We start from the raw sequence: 22,058 nt of genomic DNA on the forward strand, positions 1-22,058 counted from the left end.
CCGCAAAATCTAGCAGGCCTGCTGCAAAGCTTCACTAGGCACCATAGGCGTTATGGCAACAATGAGATCAATCACCACTATCACCTCAGTGGCCTTTCTCCTGTTGTTTTGTGGTTGGATGTTATCCACATAAGGAAGGATAACATATCAGAATGAGCTTGTCTTTCATAGCCAAAACAACACTTGGTGCTTGGTGCCTTCGTTAGTTGGCCAAGTCACGCTCCATGTCAGTTGTTGCAACTAGTCAGAAATTGCCACGTGTTTGTACGCTGAGATGTACCTGCCATGTGTCACTTGCCAAATGTCATCACCTTAGTGCAAAATTAGGGTTTTTCTAGCTCTAAATTCCCCAGGGCTGATGACATCAGCCTTAGGAAAGCAATTTCAACCATGCAAGTTGCTAGATTTTGGTGTTTTTAAGCTCAACGATCCTAGCCAGATACTTGACAGGGTCTTCCTCTTCTATGTCCATCACAAGGAAAGCAAAAACCAAGATTCACTTTATTAGGTATTAAACGGTAGCTACAAGGTGAAATGACTTCAAATCAGCTCAATGTCCGAGTCCTAGCTGAATTTTGCTTCAAACGCTAACCCTAGCTGCTTACCTTAAAGGGCCAAAATTTTTGGGGCTTGAAAATTTACAGGCTGAAAATTTTTAGAGCCGAAAATTAGGGCCAAAATTTAAAGGGCGGAAAATTTAGTGCCGAAATTTTAGGGGCTGAAATTTTAGGGCGGAAGTTTTAAGAAGAGAAGAAAAAGAACAGATTTTTGAAGTTTTTGATTTTGTTTTGATCATGTATGTGGAAGGCCAGTGCTTGATCCTTGGGTGATGGAATCAAAAGGGAGGTCTACTTAGGAGAAAATATTGAACCCTAGCAAGGAGTAATGGAATATGAAACCCTAGTTTCAAACCCTAGCTATCATTTTTGTAAGGGAGCAAAGTTAATGAGGAGAGCTAGTTTAAAGATTCACTCATGGGATTGTTACACACTCTACAATGGATAATGCATACAATACCATTGCTAAGATTCCATATAAAAAATTTCAATAATAACTAGCACATAAAAACCCTAGACAATAACTATTCCATGTAATAGCCACAAAATATAAAGATATATCAAATACAAGGAACACTTACAAGATAGAATGCATGAACCAATCCTTTATTGCTCCAAAATGACATCTCCAATACCAAAGAATAGCTCCATAAGCAAAAATCCACAATAGATCACATCTCCACAAGATACAAGACAAATTTCAGCTAGGCCGAAATCTCTAAGGGGGCTCAAATGATCCACAAGTGATGATGAAAATGAAATGTGAGTAACCTCTATTTATAAAAGGTTTATCTCACCTATAATCGAGTTTGACATTAAGTGACTTTGGGATACAAGCCAACCCATTAGCTAATGATAAATTAGACCAAATTATCCCACACATGTGAGCCATATTCTCTCAAATTGCTAACGCCATGCCTAATTAAGGCTGAAATGTTGTGCCAAGGTATGTTGAGGTGTTAAAATGTGTGTAGATGCTTGGATGATCCAAAATTTGAGGGATGGCCCTCAAATCCACTTCAAATCCTCCTTTGGGGTCCCAAGGGTAGCTGTGGTACCATCAAGTGGTCTCCATGGGTCTCCAATTATCAAACAAGGCCTCCTCATCTCTAGCATTAGGGCTTCCTCTAGTGCAAGAAGCCCTCCCCAGCCTCTCAATGGGAGGCCATCCTCATCTGGGATCTGAATCAACTCCTGCCCATCAGGTTGTGTCAAGGCTAGCCTGGGGGCAAACTGAGTCCGGTGGTGTCATCATGAAGAATCCTCAAAGTTAGGTCAAACTTGACCAAAGACTTGGGTCTTGGAGGGTACTTTGGGACATGTGTGGTCTGCTAATGCTGTCAGGAGGGTCCAATCTCTCAACGCTGCGTTTGTTTAGGCCATGAATTTTTCTAGAAGGCTTGGGTATCTATGGAGTCTGTGCCCAAGGCTTGGGTTGCAGTGAGCCACCTGACAAAAACAACATGGATTCTAGTGAAAGCAACCATCCATCAAAGACTAAGATCAATAATGCATCTAAGTGAACCAAACTTGAATGTTAAGGGCAAGTTAATGCTTCAAACAAAGATCACCTTCCAATATCAGAACCAAGTCCTTGTAAAGTTGTTTTCTCCCTTGGTAGGGATGGCTAATGGTCAACCCTATTAGGTGCTTCCAGCGCCTAAGGGGAAGTGACATTTCCCTGCTCTACCATTCAATTGATAGGTGTTAGTCTATAATAATTTGGTAATAGAGGGGAGAAAACTTCATGGTCAAGTGCCATGGTCAAAGGGACCAATTGATGGGGATGTCCACACCTTGAGTGTATGGATGTGAGGAGGGAGAATTCGTGGATGCATGAGTTACCAACTCAACCTGATTTTTCCACCCGTCTTGTGTGCCTTTTACTTCTTCTTGATTATTCTTTGTATTATGACTTATAGCTCAAGGGTTAGAGCTTTCTTTTTATGATGCAACAATTTTATTACCCCTTTAAGATGAGTCAGTTTTATTGCTCATCAGGGTTAGGACATGCAAGGGTTCCTTTTTGATGTAATGGAGCATCTTGTGCTCAGGAACCGAGTGATTACCATAGGAGGGAGGTAGAGCTCATCCCAGGATTTTGCCTACGTGCCAATATTTATGCCCTAGACCATCTTTTGCATTTTGATTTTCTTTCTTTGTTTTATTATAGTCGTGATATGCTTTTTCTTTTCACTTAGTTGCATCAACCTCCTAGGGCAAAGTTTCTGGGCCCTACTCAAGGTATGTGAATTTATGAGTGCCAAATCCCCAAGAACCAATGACAAGTTGTACCCGAAGAATGGAGGTGTGATATAGGGCTTGTAATGTTGCCTTAAAAGTATTGAGTATGGTATAGGGATAATGGAACACACTATGTCAATCATGGCTTTCCAAGTAGTGCCCCTCATATAACCCAAAAGGCCTTAAGGAAGGTCCCATTGGACTAGGGTAAAAAATTCCCCCCCCGGTAAAGTAAGAGAACAAAATTACGATCAAGGTTTGTCAATCTTCCAGATCACCCCATCATCCATATTAAATGCCCAAAACAAACACGTATACACACACGATTGCAAAATGATCAAAGTACCTTTTGAATAGTAGCCCACCCTCATCCAAGTGTCAATGTTGGATGGTGAGAGGCACATGGCTGATGCAAATGGTGGAGGCACATGGCATATCATTTTCTAATGGTGGATGGCAAGGGGCTGCTGGCTGTTTGGCTGTCAAATGTGGGAGAAATTTTTTCTCCTATGGGCTTTACCCATTTTGGTGGGTGACAGGCTATAATGCAGAGACTTGAAGAAGACCTCGTGAACTTATAAGAAAGCTACACTTCTGTTTCTTTCCAATTTGTTAATAACCTTCTGAATTTCATTTTTGAGGATGAATTTACGTTTTACTTGCCCCTTTTCTTCTCTTTCTTGTGGATTGTGGTGTGACCCATATTAAAAAATTGGAAAGGCAAAATAAGGCAACATTGAAGTGGTCAGACATGGATCCCAAATCCTCAAATGGCTAGGAATAGGTGAGGTTGTTTTCATCAACTAAGCATTCATGGAAAAGTTATCCAGAAATGCCTAGAAGTTCTTCAGATTTCTTTTTTTTGTTAAAAACATTTTGGGAATTTGAAAACTGAGAGGGTTCTGGAAAAAATATAATATGCAACATATCCATAAACCCAGATGTTTTGCAAACTTCTTCCTAAGTGATCATATTCAATCATATCATGAAGGACTCTTGGAACAACTAATGAGTTTGCTATAGAATTTTTTGAGAAGTTGAAGGCACTCTATCTCTAGGGGAAACAATTTTTACTTGGACCTTGCATGTAGGCTGTGTGCTAGGGATCTTTATGTAGTCATAACATAATCAGGACAATTTGTAGTTTTTGCTTTGAACATGATCATGTATTTGAGATATCATTTGACCAATGTATTGACCTCTTATTTTATGGAGGAGTTGATTTAAATAGATTTTCAATGATTGTTATGTTGATAATTTTTCTCGAGTGTATATGATGTGTGTCAGGGTTTTTTTGTTCATCATGTGATGTAACTTGCATATAAAGACTGTGATAAGGACGGGTTAGAGAACTGAAGCCCCTAAAGCTTGCAAACCTTGTTGGGCAGATTTGTTGTTTGTACAGAAATATGAAGTCTAGATCTTTTGTTTGTAGCCCATTTTACGAGGCATGTTATCAAGATGTTAAGCCCAAGTTTTCTGGATGAACATCTTCCTGGTGCCTCTCAGCATCAGGCTACTATTATTTTTATGTTGTTCTTTTCACCTTGACTAAGTTATGAATTCAACTGTAAGAAACAAAAAGACCTGTTCAAGATGCTTAAACTTTAAAGCTATCTGACTAAAACAAGCAACCCTGAATCTTACCAAAATAATTTATTCATGGTAGAAAACAAAACAAATGATTCAGGTCTCCAAAAATCAGCTTTTGCTGAGAGATTTTTCTATTTACTGTGAGGCACTTTGTTCCATTACAAGGGAAAATAAATGTTTTTCCTGAAGAAGCCATCTTACATGCACAAGTGTGGACAGATGTCTTAAATTTGTGGCTGGCAACCACCAGAAAACTTTTCATCTGAAATTCTTTTCCGTTGTGTTGTCTAAGCCTCACCTCCTTTAGTTTTTGTTTGTTTGTGTGTGAGTTAGACATATCTTTATTATCTTTTAAAATCTTGAATGGCTCTTATATCAAGCATTGGATGGAATAGTTTCAGCTTTTATTGCAGATTCCCGCATTGCCTGTATCTTCATAATATTCCTTTTTAAAACTTTCTCTTGTGTATTATAGCTGACATGCAGTTGCAATTTGTCCATCTCTTTTACCAAGTAAATGCTGTTTTCTTGGAAATAAGTTAATAATCAGACCAAGATGAGTGATGGACACATTAGTTTCAGTCATTGCTAAATGTTAACTCATAGAATGTTCAAATATTCTCATTTTTTGCTTTTCTCTGGACTTAAATATTGCACGTGTGTGTGTGTTTAGGAGGTCATTGATATAAAGATAACTTTGACAATGTGTGTTTCCCTGTGTGTCTGTGTGCTGTGTGTGTGTGTGAGAGAGAGAGAGAGAGAGAGAGGGAGAGAGAAGAATTAGTTGACTATCTATGACAATCATTTTGCCATGCCTGATTGCAGTTTACGGGAGTTTCAGCATTGTGGAAGTTTTTCCTGACAAGCTTCTCTCTTGGTAGTTTCTTTTCAATGCTTCTAATATGGCTTGGCAGCATTTTGAACATGGATGTCTTTATTTATTTATTTATTTTTAATTTCACAATCTGGCATGGAAGATGATTGTGGCTATTGATGCTATCTCCTCAAGGATTCCTTCTTGCTTAGCAGGGAAAATAATAAATATAAATTCTTTTTTTTTGTCATAAGCTTCTGTTCTGTAACATTGGTTTCAATGATGCCTTCTTATTTGTCAGGAAAAAGTATGTCTTATTCAATTATGGAGTTATACACAGGCCTCCTATTAACAGTAATGAACGATAGCTGTTCAGAATACATAAACTTTAGCAAACCAAAAGCAGGGTGAACTTAAGAATGCCTCAACCCGCTAGAGTTAATTACCAACTAAATTGATAGCTAAATTCCAAGTATCTTGGTTTACCATAATATCATTAATATTTAGTGACTATCAACATGTTAAGTTGACTACTTAACTAGCAAAACAAATAATGTTTAGTATTACACAGGGATGTGCTTCCCTGGGTGGGGGGCACATCCCCATGCTTCATAGATATTTGTGATGATGAAAATTGACGGGGGATGTTTTCCAAGAAATGGGCGACGCCTAGGCATCCTTGCTCCAAAAATGGAGACCATGGGCATCCTCCCACGATTTTGGCCCGAGGGCCTTTAAAAAATATCAATTTCAAAAGAAAAAATTACAAAAATATCAAAACGAAAGGAATGTAAATATTTATTTCATACTTTAATTGTTAATATTTGTGACTTGTCACTGTTTGTCATATATTTGAACTTTTGTTTGTAGGATTCTAGAAAGGTAACCCTATGCTGGGGACCCCAAGTTGTAGATGATGTTTCCTAAAATTTGGGGTTTGTCTCCTTATGTCCCTAGACGAGTTTCCCTGTTTTTGCATTTCCCTTGTCTTAGGAACTTGGTGGAGCAGTATAATGTTGCTACTGCCCTAGGGTTAATTTTCCTTAGCAACAAGAATTTCACGATGTTTTTTACAATGCTATCATAACATTAAAATGCATTTTGTCCTCTAGTGGTATGTGTACAAGTTGTTTCATTTTCATCTTGTAATACATATCACTTGACACATGGGAATGGTACTTACTCCCATTCCTTCGGGATTGGTGTAAAAAGCATAAAGATGTTTATATGCAATGGCGACAAAGATGTCTATCAAATGTAATTGTTGGAAAAATGATTAAATTGGGGGGGGGGGAGGTGAATTAGTATAATAGCCAAATTTAACAAATCAAAACACTGTAAAGCATATTCAATGTCAATCTCATTAGCAACATAAGAATACACTAGATATACTTGGAAACTCTTACAAGAGAAAACCAAAAAACTTATCTATATGAATGTTCTAATGGGCACCAACTTACTATTACAATAGTTTACTGGAACCAACTAGAAGGAGACACCAATACCGTAGGATATTTTACTGGCACCAACTAGGAGATTCCAATCCCCTGAAATGATTTACTGGCACCAACTAGGAGACACCAATCCCCTTAAGTGATTTACTGGAACCAACAAGAACTAACTATCAGATCCCTTTTTCATACATTTTCAAACTCAGATCCATAGGCTTTCCAATTAATCTTGCTTATACAAATTTATTAATCTCTGATCCAATTTGTTCTTCTTTAAGATCTCTCATGCTTTTGCATATCACTCCGACTCTCTATCTTTCAATTGTACTTTATCTATAACCTTTATATGCTGCTTCTCTACTTTGCACACCACTCTCTGTTCTGTATCTTTCAATTTTTCATATAGTATGAACCTATTTGATTAGACTTCATCCTCAAACTCTTTCTCAATCACACTTCTTCCATAGACTCCATTTTCAAACTTCTTTTGCTTTCAGTCACACAGAGCTTCATTCAAATTCTTTGTACTTCTTTTCTCTTTGCACCACCACAACTATACCAATGTCCATTTCCAAAAAACTCAGGCTTCACATATAATCACACACTTCCACCTACTCAATCTTCTCTAGCTTGGGATATTTATACCAAAATATGCAATGGAACTCTAGCAGATCTGACATGCCATGAAGAACTAAATGGCTTAAAATCCTTTTTACATATCCGAGGATTCGATGCTCGGCTTACCCACATATGCTCGATGCCTTGGTACCTTGGGATTTGTCAATTGCCAATTCTGTTGTGTGATGACCATTTCTTTGATTATTGGAATGCCTCACACGAGATTGTGATGGTTTATAACCTAAGTCACTTGACATAGGGACATGAGTCACGAAGGACACGGGGATTCGAGTGTTGGACAAAGACACGTTGACCCCCCGAAACAGGACACGCTATATATATATATATATATATATATATATATATATATATTTAAAAAATATATTAAAAATTAGATATTTCTTACACAAATTCTCATTCATGATACAAATTCATTGATTCAAACATAGATCTTCATCTAGATGTAAGTTTTACAAAGTAACATTATGCATACAAATACAATTGTGACATAAATGATAAATCATAATACATATTCAATTCATCAATGATCCAATAGGAGAAAGACAAGATACTGTAGTTTTCTCATTAAGTCATCAAAATCAAAATGTGTTACATAGGTAGTACAATGCCAATGGCAAATAGAAATAGAAAATACAAAACAACTACAAGTCTACAAGCCTCAAGGTAGTAGGTAGCTCATGAGTCATCAATCCTCATCATCAAAATCAACATCACTGTACTCATAATCATGGTCACCACTGCTCTCCTCTGCTGCATCCTCCTCCTCTGTATCCAAAGTCATCTCTGCATCTGCTGGTGTGGAGGATGACCCCTCTACAGTATCACCATCATCAAATGTGACAGGATCTAGCATTGGTTCATTGAGATCCAAGTTGGCCAATGCCGACTCAACATTGTTGTCCAGACCCATATCATTAGGAAAAACATCCCACATCTTTGTCTTACCCTACAACCACTCATCCCTCTGCCTGTAAATAAGACGAAGGTTGGTGAGCACATACACCATTGTCTCTGCCCTGGACTGCTCAAGCCTGCTCTACTTGACACTGTACAAATTCCAATATGTGCTCCAATTCATCTCGCAACAAGAGGATGAAGTCACCTGAGAGAGGAGCCTCATGGTTACCTGCTGCAGAGGAGGGCTTGTTGCCCTATGAGTTGCCGACCAAGAATAGGGCTTCTTAGCCCCCCTGTCTCTAATCACATCAGATCCTGCAAATCGACCAGTGCCAGTGCAAAACTATGCAAAGGCATCCTCTACCTCATCAAGGGATGCTCTATCCTAAAAATCCGCTTGAATGCATCTTTCCTCCCCTGTGAGATTTCACCATCCATGTGAGGAGGGAATCTACGGGAAGGTCCACCATTCAGCCACTCATGGCTGTAGTATTTTGGGTTCAATGAGTGAGCCAAACAATGTAAAGGTGTGCAATTCTTGTCCCATTTGCTGACAAGAATATCTTGTATGGTGGTGAAGAAGGCCTCTGATGATGTCTCATACTCAGGGCACTCACTCTGTAAAATAATGCTCCTCACAGACTCAATCATGGAATCCCATCCCTCATAAACCTCTCCTAGGATGGGTTGGTCTATATCTGCAAATTGAAGCAAAGAAATGATAGGGTCCATGATCTTAATAAGTAGATCTACCCTCTCCCACCAAGCATCATCTAACATTGTGTCCTTCACTCTTTTTGAGGCTGCTTGATCTGTCTTTCTCCAAAAAGACCAAAACTCTGAAATAACCATGGCCCCAAGAGCGGTCTTGACCTCCCTCAACCTCTTCAACATGATGAATGAAGAGGAAAACCGTGTATCCGCAATCTTCAACAATGATAGATTGGTGTACTCCTTGTAGATAGTGAAGGCATTTGTATGATTTTGTACAAAGTTGCGAATATGTTGTGTATCCTCAATAATGCTTCCAATCCAAAGCACATCAAAAGCAATAGATTTAAGTGCTTTAAGTGCTAAGTTCAATGAATGGAGAATGCAAGGTGTCCAAAACACTTGTGGATATTTAGCGTCCACAATCATGCCATCAACCTTGCAAACAGGTGCATTATCTGTGATTTATCCATGAAGAAATTTCAACGCCCACTCCGGTTATCAGTTTTCCTTATCACTCCATGCATTTAGTTTTAAATCCAAGCATGATAAAAATTCTAAAATCTGGAAATGATAATATTTTTCTGAAAACACAAATTTAGAGATTTCACAATTGCTGAAATTGCATAAATAAAACATAGCGAAATTATGACAGCCACACACAGAAAATAACAGAGTGATTTTTGGTCAATGTGACCCTGGAAAAACCACCTACAACTCTTGGGGAAAACTAATTTGAGAGGTCTTCTTTATTTCTGAAAATGATTTTACAGAGAAACTGAAATACACAGTGAAAATTCCAGCAACCACAAATTACAACTTATCTCGATTTTCATGCTTGAACTCCACCTTGAAAATCGTGCCAATCAGCAAATAGCCAAAACAAAATTTTTTATAGCAATAAAACAACATTAAATGCTGTACGGCCAACCTCGAAAAATGTGCCCAGAACTTGCTGTCCCTCTTCCTCGATTTCTGTGCCTTTCTCCTGCTGTACGGTTTTTCTTTGGGATGCGTGCCAATAAATGCTGCTGCCCAAATTTGCTGAAATGTCTTCTTGCTGCTCTCCTTCACTTCTTCACTGCTCAGAAATTTTCTCCTTGCTCTCTCTTCTCTTTCTCTCAAATGCTCATGAAAGAATGAATTGATCTTTTCCTCTTCTCTTCTCCTTTTATTCTCTAAATGATCTTTTGGGTTACCCTAAGATCTAATGGCTGAGATTCATTTAGATCTAGGGATGAGAATAAATGTGCATTTAATTCTCACTTTCTATTTTTTAACTCACCCACTTAAATAAAGACCCACTTAGCCTTTTATTTCCATAGTCACTTTTTCACTTTCTAATTCTTCATTCACTTTAATAAAGTCACCTTTAAAGTAGAATGTAACTTTACCACTTATAAAGTCACTTTTAAATTAGAATGTAACTTTACCACTTATAAAGTCACTTTTAAATTAAATTGACTTTACCACTTATAAAGTCACTTTAGGAGAAAAGTAAAAAATAAATTTGGACACTTTTCCCTAGGCCAAAGATCAAAGCCTTAGGGAACCACTTGTCCTCTGGTACCCAAATTTTAACACTCCCTCTTACCGAGGAAAGTGTTCCTCACCACTCCCATCTTGTCTCTGAAGTATACATGCTTGCCCCGTGGTAAGGCTTTGGTGAAAATGTCCGCTACCTGCTCATTTGTAGAAATGTACTCAAGCTTGACAACTCCCTTTTGGACATAGTCTCTAATGAAGTGATACTTGATCTCAATATGTTTTGACCTGTCATGAAAAACTGGATTCTCCGTGAGTTTTATGCAACTCTGATTATCACAGTAAATTACTGAAGGTCTCAATGCCTGACCAAATAGACCAAACAACATCTTGCGAAGCCATATGGCCTCACAACTAGCCAAACTAGCAGCCATATACTCTGCCTCAGCTGAGCTCAATGCAACTGACTGTTGTTTCCGGTTGATCCACGACACAACTGCCGAACCCAACCCAAAACAACACCCAGAAGTACTCTTCCTATCTGAAGCACAACCTGCCCAATCTGAATCCGTGTACCCTGCCAGTCTCACTCCATCACCCTGTCTATAATCCAGACCAAAATCCACAGTCCCCTGCAAGTAACGAAGAATGTGTTTTGCAGCTACCCAATGCACTCTCCTGGGCTCACACATGAACTGACTCATAGTGTTAACGACAAAACATATATCTGGTCGAGTGTTGACCAAATACATCAAACAACCAATCAACTGTCTGTATAGAGTAGGATCCACCAACTCGGAATCAGAAGCATGAAGCTTCTTCCAGTTAGTGATCATAGGTGTAGACATGGGTTTGCAATCCTCCATGTGAAATCTGCTAAGAATATCCACAGTGTACTTCCCTTGTCCCAGGAAGAAATGCCCCTCCTTCTGCCACACCTCCAATCCTAGAAAATAATGCATCAAGCCAATATCCTTCATCTCAAACTTTGAAGCAAGATCTCTCTTGCAACCCTCAATGAGTCTTTCTGCACCAGTGATGATCAAGTCATCAACATACAACACCAGAATGAGAGGCTCCTCACCCACCACAATGAAGTATAGGTTCGGATCAGCCTCACTCTTTGTGAAACCCAACTGCTGCAAGTATGTATCAATCCTCGAGTACCAAGCTCTAGGAGCTTGCTTTAGGCCATAGAGTGCTTTTTTCAATCTGCATATGGGACTCCTTCCCATGCACCTCAAAGCCTTGCGGCTGCTCAATATAAACCTCCTCCTGAATGAATCCATTGAGAAATGCGGTCTTCACATCCATTTGGTGGATCTTCCAACCCATCTCTACTGCAATCGATATAATGGAGCGAATAGATGTATATCAAGCTACAGGAGCGAAGGTCTCCTCATAGTCAACTCCCTCTACCTGTGAGAACCCTCTCGCCACAAATCGAGCCTTGAACTTCTCGATGCTGCCATCTGCAGCATGCTTTATCTTGTAGAGCCATCTGGAAGTAACAACTGATTTACCTTCAGGCCTCGGCACTACCTCCCAAACATCGTTCTTCATAATAGAAGAATACTCCTCCATCATGGCCTCTCTCCAGACCTGCTGGCTGGCTGCCTCCTCATAACTAGAAGGCTCGGAGTCAACAATGCTTGTTACCAATGCCATGTAACTACAAAACCGCTCAGGTGGTTTACTCTCTCTAACCTGTCTCTTTGGCCCAGCAACTGATGTGGCCTCGCGCAAGGTATCTTGAAGCCACTTGGGCTTCCTCTTCCCTGAGCATACTTCTCCCACTGGAGTGAAAGAATCCTCATCATCATCAGAAGCCTGAACTCCTGAAGGCCTGTCAACTGACCTCATGCTTGAACCTGTGCCTGTAGATGCTGAAGTACCGTGCGAACTGTCCATTAGTGGACTACCTTGTGAACTGCTCTGCGGACTGCCTTGCATGCTGCCCGAAGAACCACCCACCTGACTCTGAGAGCCACTGCTCACTGATGGACTTGACACTGTAATCGACGTACCTCCTGATCCCTGACCACTGGATCCCTGTGACTGACTCAGCTGCTCCTGAGGGTCTGGTGACTCTGGATACTCTAACTCCCGTGACCTCTTGAAAGCTCTCTCCTCCTCGAACTTCACATCCCGCCTGACAACCACTTTCCTCTGCGCAGGAATATAAATCCGATAAGCTTTCGAGGTCTCGCTATAACCCACAAAGATGCCCTTGTTTGCAGTGGGCTCTAGCTTGGTCTTGTTCTCCTTGGGGACATAGGAATATGTAAGGCACCCAAAGATACGAAAGTGCCCAACATTAGGCTTCTTCCTAGAAAAAGCCTCCTCCGGAGTCACATTCCCCAAGGCACGATGTGGACTCTTGTTCTGCAAGTACACAACAGTGTTGCAGGCCTCTGCCCACAAAAATAAAGGTAACCCCTGATCATGAAGCATGGCTTTGGCAACCCCTGCAATGGATCTGTTCTTCCTCTCTGCAACCCCATTCTGCTGGGGGTAGTAAGGAACTGTGAACTCCCTCCTAATCCCTGCCTTAGCACAAAAATCGACAAACTCACCAAGGGTATACTCCCCTCCATTATTCGACCTGAGGACCTTGATCTTTCTACCTGTCTGGGTCTCCACAAGAGCTTTGAACTCTTGAAACCGCTTGAAGACCTCACTCTTGGTCTTCAAGAAATAAATCCAGGTCTTTCTGGAGTGGTCATCAATGAATAAAACATAGTACTCATAGCCACTCAATGATACGTGAGACATCCGACCACTCACATCGGTATGTAACAAGTCAAGGACCCCGGTCGCTCTGTTGTCACTGCTGGGAAAAGGGGATCTGGCAAACTTTCCCATAGCACATCCTCTGCATAGGTGTGCCCCATCCTGCGGTGCCAAATCTCACACAACTCTGAACTGCTAGATCTGTTGTCGGTCCTATCTCGGGTGCTGATACTCAATGCCATTAGGGGCTGGAATGAGAACTTGTAGACCTTGGCATGGCGCATGGCGCACACCAATCTCTCTAGCTGAATAAGTTGGAGTTCTCCTAGGATATATAAGCACCTGCCCTCTCTTGAACAACACATCATACCCTCTATCCTCAAGTGCTGAGACGGATATCAGGTTCTTTTTCATTCCAGGCACATATAGAACATCTGACACTTTCAAGGGAGGATTGGATCCCCTATCAAATGTCAATGTCCCCACATCGACTGCTCTAACAATGCTGTCATCACCAAGTACTACCTCCATATCAATATCACCCTTTGAAAGCTCTGAGAAGTACTCTCTGACTCCTGTCATGTGGCGAGAAGCGCCACTGTCAACATACCAAATGCTAGAAGATGCTCTGCTAGTAGCGGGGAATGCACACTCCCTCTGAACCTGTATGGAAGGTGATCCTGTACTAGTGGCCTCACAAGCTATGAACCCAAACTCCCGATCAAATCTCTCTATCTCTGCAGAAGCTGCCATGGGTTTGTCTTTCCCTTTCTTGTTCTTCTTCTCTAGACACACAACAACATAGTGTCCCAACTTTTGACGATTCCAACATTTGACTTTGGAATAGTCCTTCTCCTTGTTCTGCTGCTTGCCTTTACCTTTGCTTTTGCCTCCACTGTTGGAAGCTTGCTTATTTGCTCTGCCCTTCTTGCCTCTTGCTAACAATGCCACATTGTCATCCTCCTCCACCTGTTTCGTTGCCCCAAGATGGTTCTTTCTGATCTCATTTTGAATGCAATCATCCCACAACCTCTCCCAATCGTGAAGGTTTTCCCGTGCAACAATGCCATCCACAAAATTCTCCCAAGTCTTGGGAAGACCATTCAAAGCAATTCTCACCAACTTAGTGGGTGCAATGATCTCACTTACGGCTGCCACCTCATCTCTCACTGAAGTGATCTTTGTGAGGTACGCTGTAGCATTGTCAGTCTTACCCGTTTTAATGGCCTTCAGTTTCTCCTTTAGGACCATTTTTCTGTTCTCATTTGAGCTCTGGTAAAGACTGGTCAAGGTTGTCCACATCTCATGTGCATAAATCTTTCCTCTCACATGAGGAATGACATGGTCTTTGATTCCTTCCAGAATCAATCTTTTTGCCTTAGCATTCTTTTTGTTAAACTCTGCCAACTATACAGGGTCAACAGGTACTACTACTGGGTTCTGTGTGGTATTTACCATAATGCCCCAGACTTCTGCTTCCTCAAAGATGCTTTGGATTCTCTCATTCCATGCACTGTAGTTGTTCTACCCATCCAATCTGTCTTCAACTCTCAAACCCAAAGACATGTTTCGTTGTCCTACCAAATTGAAATTTTCAAATCTGTGGTAAAGGTTTCTGTTTTCTGTGTAAAAATCAACTTCTTGTGATTTTCACTTTGCTGTCCCAAACTGCACTTTTCAGCCAACCAAGCTCTGATACCATGAATAAATTTCAACCCCCACTCCGGTTATTAGTTTTCCTTATCACTCCATGCATTTAGTTTTAAATCCAAGCATGATAAAAATTCTAAAATCTGGAAATGATAATATTTTTTTCTGAAAACACAAATTTAGAGATTTCACAACCGTTGAAATTGCAGAAATAAAACACAGCAAAATTATGACAGCGACACACAGAAAATAACAGAGTGATTTTTGGTCGATGTGACCCTGGAAAAATCCCCTACAACTCTTGGGGAAAACTAGTTTGAGAGCTCTTCTTTATTTCTGAAAACGATTTTACAGAGAAACTGAAATACACAGTAAAAATGCCAGCAACCACAAATTACAACTTATTTCGATTTTTGTGCTTGAACTCCACCTCGGAAATCGTGCCAATCAGCAAATAGCCAAAACATAAATTTTTACAGCAATAAAACAACATTAAATGCTTTATGGCCAACCTCGAAAAATGTGCCCAGAACTCACTGTCCCTTTTTCTTGATTTCTGTGCCTTTCTCTTGCTGTATGGTTTTTCCTTGGGATGCATGCCAATAAATGCTGCTGCCCAAATTTGCTGAAATGTCTTCTTGCTGCTCTCCTTCACTTTTTCACTGCTCAGAAATTTTCTTTGTTCTCTTTTGTCTTTCTCTCAAGTGCTCATGAAAGAATGAATTGATCTTTTCCTCTTCTCTTCTCCTTTTATTCTCTAAATGACCTTTTCGATTACCCTAAGATCTAATGGCTAAGATTCATTTAGATCTAGGGATGAGAATAAATGTGCATTTAATTCTCACTTTCTATTTTTTAACTTACCCACTTAAATAAAGACCCACTTAGCCCTTTATTTCCATAGTCACTTTTTCACTTTCTAATTCTTCATTCACTTTAATAAAGTCACCTTTAAAGTAGAATGTAACTTTACCACTTATAAAGTCACTTTTAAATTAGAATGTAACTTTACCACTTATAAAGTCACTTTTAAATTAAATTGACTTTACCAATTATAAAGTCACTTTAGGAGAAAAGTAAAAAAATAAATTTGGACACTTTTCCCTAGGCCAAAGATCAAAGCCTTAGGGAACCACTTGTCCTCTGGTACCCAAATTTGAACAGCATTCACTCTGTAAAATAATGCTCCTCACAGACTCAATCATGGAATCCCATCCCTCATAAACCTCTCCTAGGATGGGTTGGTCTGTATCTGCAAATTGAAGCAAAGAAATGATAGGGTCCACGATCTTAATAAGTAGATCTACCCTCTCCCACCAAACATCATCTAACATTGTGTCCTTCACTCTTTTTGAGGCTGCTTGATCTGTCTTTCTCCAAAAAGACCAAAACTCTGAAATAACCATGGCCCCAAGAGCGGTCTTGACCTCCCTCAACCTCTTCAACATGATGAATGAAGAGGAAAACCGTGTATCCACAATCTTCAACAATGATAGATTGGTGTACTCCTTGTAGATAGTGAAGGCATTTGTATGATTTTGTACAAAGTTGCGGATATGCCGTGCATCCTCAATAATGCTTTCAATCCAAAGCACATCAAAAACAATAGATTTAAGTGCTAAGTTCAATGAATGGACAATGCAAGGTGTCCAAAACACTTGTGGATATTTAGCTTCCACAATCACGCCATCAACCTTGCAAACAGGTGCATTATCTGTGATTTTCACACAAGAATCAACACCTACATCTTTAATAACTATAATAAACAACTCAATCCATATATTGTCCAAGTGCATCCACTGATTTCAAGAAAACTAGACCATTCAAGGAAGACACCATGAAGATGATGAGTGGGTGTCATGCTGGATCTGTCCATCCACTAGAAACAATGCTAACCCAAGATGTTGGCCACGCTGATTTAATAGGCTCAAGCATTTTGTCCGCCTCTTTTTTTGCATTCGTCAACAATGTGGTTCTAAGCTTCTCTGACCCAGGAGGCACATACTGTTGATTCGAGGTAGCATCGGATGTGCTCTAGCCACAAAATTTGGTGGAGAGGTTAGGGCACATGATATCTCCAATACCCAGAAAGGGTTTGCGCAGATTCTAAACAGTTTGGGAGATATTAAAATAATTAATATTTTTAATGGAGTCCGTAAGTCTAAACCTAGGGAAAATAAAATATTAATGTGAATTAATATAAAACTGTGTTAGAATGGTCCAAAAGGCATGGATAAAGCCAAATCTAATCTTAGCCGTTGATTAGGGATTTAATCTCGACCGTTGATATGTCAACAAGAAAAGTATAAGAGGAGGCTTGAGGGTCACTTGGAGAATACACCAGATGATCAATGATTCTATTCTCTAGAGTAGGGTTTGCTAAGAGAGATAGAATCAGTGATCGGAGAGCAACTGAGGGGCATTGAGTATAAAGAGACAGAGAGGCAGAGATAGTGCCGGGAGAGTAGCAGAGCAGCCAGAGATAGTGACGCAGGAGCAGCCAGTGCTCACGCAGGGCCACGCAGAGGTAGCTAAGTGTTGTGTAGAGCACTAGAGAGGCTAGCGTAGTTGACGCAAGGGGTCAGAGAGCTGACGCAGGGCCTCCTGGGGCTGACGCAGGCCTATATAGGCTGACACAGGGCCAACGCTGGGCAAGGAGAGGCTGACGTAGTCCAGATAGGCAGACACTGGGGTTTCTGGGGCAGATTTGTGCTGAGTAGCTGCCGGAAGGATTATTCGGGGTTTCAGCCAAGAGATTTGTCAGAAACTAAGAGGTATTACTTCCAAGGAAATTCTCTGTTGGGTAGGCTAGTTTTGGCGCCCAGATTGTACTCTGATATTGCTTAATAAGAAAACCCTTAGATAGCTGCACTGGTTTTCCCACATTGGGTTTTTCCAAGGACATTAGTCCAAAAATAATGGTGTCATATGGTGTGTTTGTTTTTGTTTCTTTTAGTTACTGATCTGTAATATGTTGAGCATGCTCTAGTGTTTATTTTCAGTATTTACATTGTAAATAACTTGTTAAGGAAAATAACAAGTAGGTAGGAATAAATCTGTTAAATTGGCAACTAGGGCCAAACTTCATGTGGGTCATCTTATTCATGGCTAATAATATTTTTATTAGATTCCTCTCGTCGAGAGGTGTAGGATTGATCTAAAGATCATCCGATTCCGATAAGTATTTATGGAGATATGAATTTATTTTGATTATGGAATTATTATCAAGCCGACCTACAACTCATGTAGGCTCCCAATAGTCGCATCTATTCAAACATCATCAGTTGTGTAGAAATTCAAGAGGACTTTTCCTCATTTTCACTCACTCATCTCATCACATCTTTCTCTCTCTCTTGCGCAGAAAAGAGGGTCTTCTCTACTGTGCAAAAAAGGGTCTCTCTCTCACACATGTGGAAGGAAGCTGCTGAAACTGAAGCTGCAACTGCAGATCCAAACTTTGACCTGCGTGGACCTGAAGATCTCCTCATCAGAACTGCGCTATAGGTTTATTTGATCATCCTCTGAAGGCTACAACTTTTGGTGGTGGAATCAAGCCAATCCGACGGACGGTTTGCGAGATATTGTCTGCTCTAGTTTTGATGATGAAGCCGCTAATGTTGATGCTGCTGATCCAGGGTTTGCTACTGCTGATATAAATCAGATTTATTGTACTATTTCTCTCTGCTGAATTATTGAAGATAAAAGAAGATTTGATCAAAGGGTTTCCCCACACATTGTGGGGTTTGTCCCTGGCTAGCCACCACATCTTGTGTCTCTTGTCTTGGCTTGTTTTTTGTCGATCGTTTAATGTTCTATTTGCACTTTATTTTATGTACATGTGATTGCTAATTTGTGGAATATAATAAGAAAAAGAAATAAACTGTTATAAGCATAGAACATACCATAACTTAACAAAATCAGATAAAGTGCATGGAGGGTTTCTAACTAAGTAAACTTAGAAACTTCAACATGGTATCAGAGCGTGATTGCAAATCACCGGAGGACTAAAGGACATCAGCCGAGCGGAGCAATAGCAGCAGAGAACAGCTGTCCCGAGGTGACAGAGGCTGTTTCTAACAAAGCAACAACAAGGAAGGGTGACGCAGTGCCTGCGTCATCAAGGGTGAGTCGAGAAGAGGCAGCGCAGAAGCTAAAGAGGCAAAGGGAGCCTCACGCAGGGCCACGCAGTAGCTGGGAACGCTGATGCAGTTGGCTGAGAAGGCTGGGTTGCTGGTGTTGGGATTGCGCAGAGCCTATGAGCTTTCACCTTCAAGTTGCTGGGGCTTAGAAGGCTGTGGGAGTATTGCAGAGTGGAGCTGGTGAGGTACTATAGTCAGAACAGTACCTGACAGAGCAAGGCTAGAGGAGTTGCTAGCGAGGGTTTCTAGCCGAGTAACCCGGATCAGTGGTGCGGTTGCACAAGACGATCAGAGTAGGGGGCATCTTGACAACGACAGAAGGATTTCCAGGAGGGAAATCAGGACTTAGAGGGAGTCCAAAAGAGAACTTCCAGACGGAAAGTAGAGACTCAGAGGAGTTGAATAGAGAACTTCCAGGAGGGAAGTAGAGGAACATCATGGTACTAAACAGAATAAGAGACCAAGATAGACTAGATGGAGCATCAAACTTCTCAGTTTGGAAGGCTAGAATCTTATCCGTACTTGACAGGAATCGTGTCAAGAACTTCGCCTTGAAGGTAATAGCTGTCCCAGTCGACCCCAGTGATAATGACAGGTACGAGGAGGCGATGGTGAGGGCCAAGAGCATTATCCTTGACGGGGTCAAGGATCATGTAGTACCACACATAGCTGAGAAGGAAATGACATTTGAGATGTGGGAGGCTCTCAAGAAGCTGTACCAGCATACTTCTGTGTAGAGAAGAATGCTGCTTGAGAATCAGATGAGGTCGTATCAGATGAAGAAGGGACAATCGATTGACACCTTCCTCGGAGGACTGAATGAGATCCGAGATCAGTTGACTATTATAGGGGCGACACTGGATTAGGAGCTAATGGTGATGACAACCTTGAATGCTGTCTCAAAAGACTGGGAGGTATTTGTCCAGAGTATACTGGGCAGAGGGACACTTCCACCTTGGGATGAGATGTGGGCAGCTCTTCGCCAAGAAGAGATCAGACGGTAGTCGAAGACGGGTAGCAGCAGCAAGGGGATCAAAGTCAAGCAGGAGGAGGAAGATGTGGCCCTAACATCTGAGGGAAAGCAGGAGAAGCGGAAGAAGAAGGATCTCTCCAAGATCAAGTGCTTCCACTATGGGGAGTTAGGTCATTATGCGACCCAGTGTCCAAGGAAGAAGAGTAAGGGAGAGTCTTCCGAGACTAAGGCAGCGCCAGCACAGGCAGAGAAGGAAGTTTTGACAGACGATGACTGTGCCATGAGTGCACATGCACCACTTGAGCAGAAGTGGGGAGACATCGAGCTGTAGTCAGGTGGACTACAGGCGATGAGGGGCAGGATCCTCGAGGTACCCAGCCTCTTGGATTAGACCTTGCTATGGGAGCCCCGATGAGGAGCAAGATTGGCTGATGTGGGTGGAGACGAATGCGGATGGAGCGGCAGAGAGAGCTACAGTGCAAGAGTCCCTAGGGAGCGCAAGGCTAGCAGGTTGTAGCAGTGCGAGAGGCACAGGAGTATTGCACCAGTGCAGGATGGCACAGAGAGGTGCAACAGTGCGAGATGCAGGGAGTTGTTGCAGCGGCGCATAGGTCAGAGAGGGAGTACTTGTCAGCGACAGAGGGAGCTTCAACATCAGTGGGTGTCTCTAGCCCAACAGGGAGGTCAGATTGGGAGATCAGTTACTTACTTCTCAGTAACTGAGTTGCAATGCAGCAGTGGGCAGCACAATGCAGCATGATGAGAGGAGGTGCAGTGCGGATGCAGTGCTGGGAGAAAGGACCAGCAGCAACACGGATGCAGAGGGAGCTGTCGTATAGATGTAGCAGTGGCAGTGGTAGAACCATGGGCAACAGTACAGGATGCAGCAGTGCAGAGGATGTTGGGCAGGAAGGCCTAGCATTAGCACAAGTACCGATGCCGGATGATTAGAGTAATACTCAGTGAGGAGTATTGCTAGAGCTAAGTCCTCGCTAAGAGGGAGTGTTGATTCGGGGTAGCATCGAATGTGCTCTAGCCATGAAATTTGGTGGAGAGGTTAGGGCACATGAGATTTCCAATACCCAGAAAGGGTTTGGGCAGATTCTAAATAGTTTGGGAGATATAAAAATAATTAATATTTTTAATGGAGTCCCTAAGTCTAAACTTAGGGAAAATAAAATATTAATGTGAATTAATATAAAACTATGTTAGAATGGTCCAAAAGGCATGGATCAAGCCAAATCTAATCTTAGCCGTTGATTAGGGACTTAATCTCGACCGTTGATATGTCAACAGGAAAAGTATAAGAGGAGGCTTGAAGGTCACTTGGAGAATACACCAGATGATTAGTCATTCTATTCTCTAGAGCGAGGTTTGCTAAGAGAGATAGAATCAGTGATTGGAGAGTAGTTGAGGGGCATTGAGTACAAAGAGATAGAGAGGCAGAGATAGTGCCGGGAGAGCAGCAGTGTAGCTAGAAATAGTGACACAGGAGAAGCTAGTGCTCACGCAGGGCCACGCAGAGCACCAAAGAGGCTAGCGTCGCTGACGCAGAGGGTTAGAGAGCTGACGTAGGGCCTCTTGGGGCTGACGCAGGCCTAGTGCTGGGCAAGGAGAAGCTGATGCAATCCAGATAGGCATACGTTGGGGTTTCTGGGGCAGATTTGTGCTAAGTAGCTGTCGGAAGGATTATCCGGGGTTTCAGCCAGGAGATTTGTCAGAAACTGAGAGGTATTACTGCCAAGGAAATTCTCTGTTGGGTAGGCCAGTTTCGGCACCCAGATTGTACTCTGATATTGCTTAATAAGAAAACCCTCAGATCGCTGCACCGGTTTTCCCACATTGGGTTTTTCCGGGGACATTAGTCCAAAAATAATGGTGTCATATGGTGTGTTTGTTTTTGTTTCTTTTAGTTGCTGATCTGTAATATGTTGAGCATGCACTAGTGTTTATTTTTAGTATTTACATTGTAAATAGCTTGTTAAGGAAAATAACAAGTAGGAATAAATTAGATAAAGTGCATGGAGGGTTTCTAACTAAGTAAACTTAGAAACTTCAACACATACCCTGATGGAGCCTCTTGAGTTAGAGCTCGACACATCTCAACAAATAGAGGTGAGCATGCAACATTAAAGGATATGAAGTTCTAATAGAAAAAAAGCAATGGTGAGA

The 22,058-nt window shown here is 41.4% G+C and overlaps 1 protein-coding gene across 1 annotated transcript in view; it reads left to right on the forward strand.

Moving 5' to 3' along the window:
• The window catches only part of HVA22K (HVA22-like protein K), a 268,589-nt gene that overhangs the window by 124,950 nt on the left and 121,581 nt on the right, over positions 1-22,058 (forward strand). The window contains exon 4 of the mRNA XM_089383627.1: positions 5,220-5,271. Within this exon, the coding sequence (XP_089239753.1) occupies positions 5,220-5,271 (52 nt within the window). The remainder of the gene's footprint in view (positions 1-5,219; positions 5,272-22,058) is intronic.

Source organism: Pinus tabuliformis, chromosome Q (genome assembly GCF_031772625.1).
Source record: "Pinus tabuliformis cultivar Carrire ecotype Pingquan chromosome Q, CPIR1, whole genome shotgun sequence".
In the NCBI taxonomy this organism is placed as follows: Eukaryota; Viridiplantae; Streptophyta; class Pinopsida; order Pinales; family Pinaceae; genus Pinus; species Pinus tabuliformis.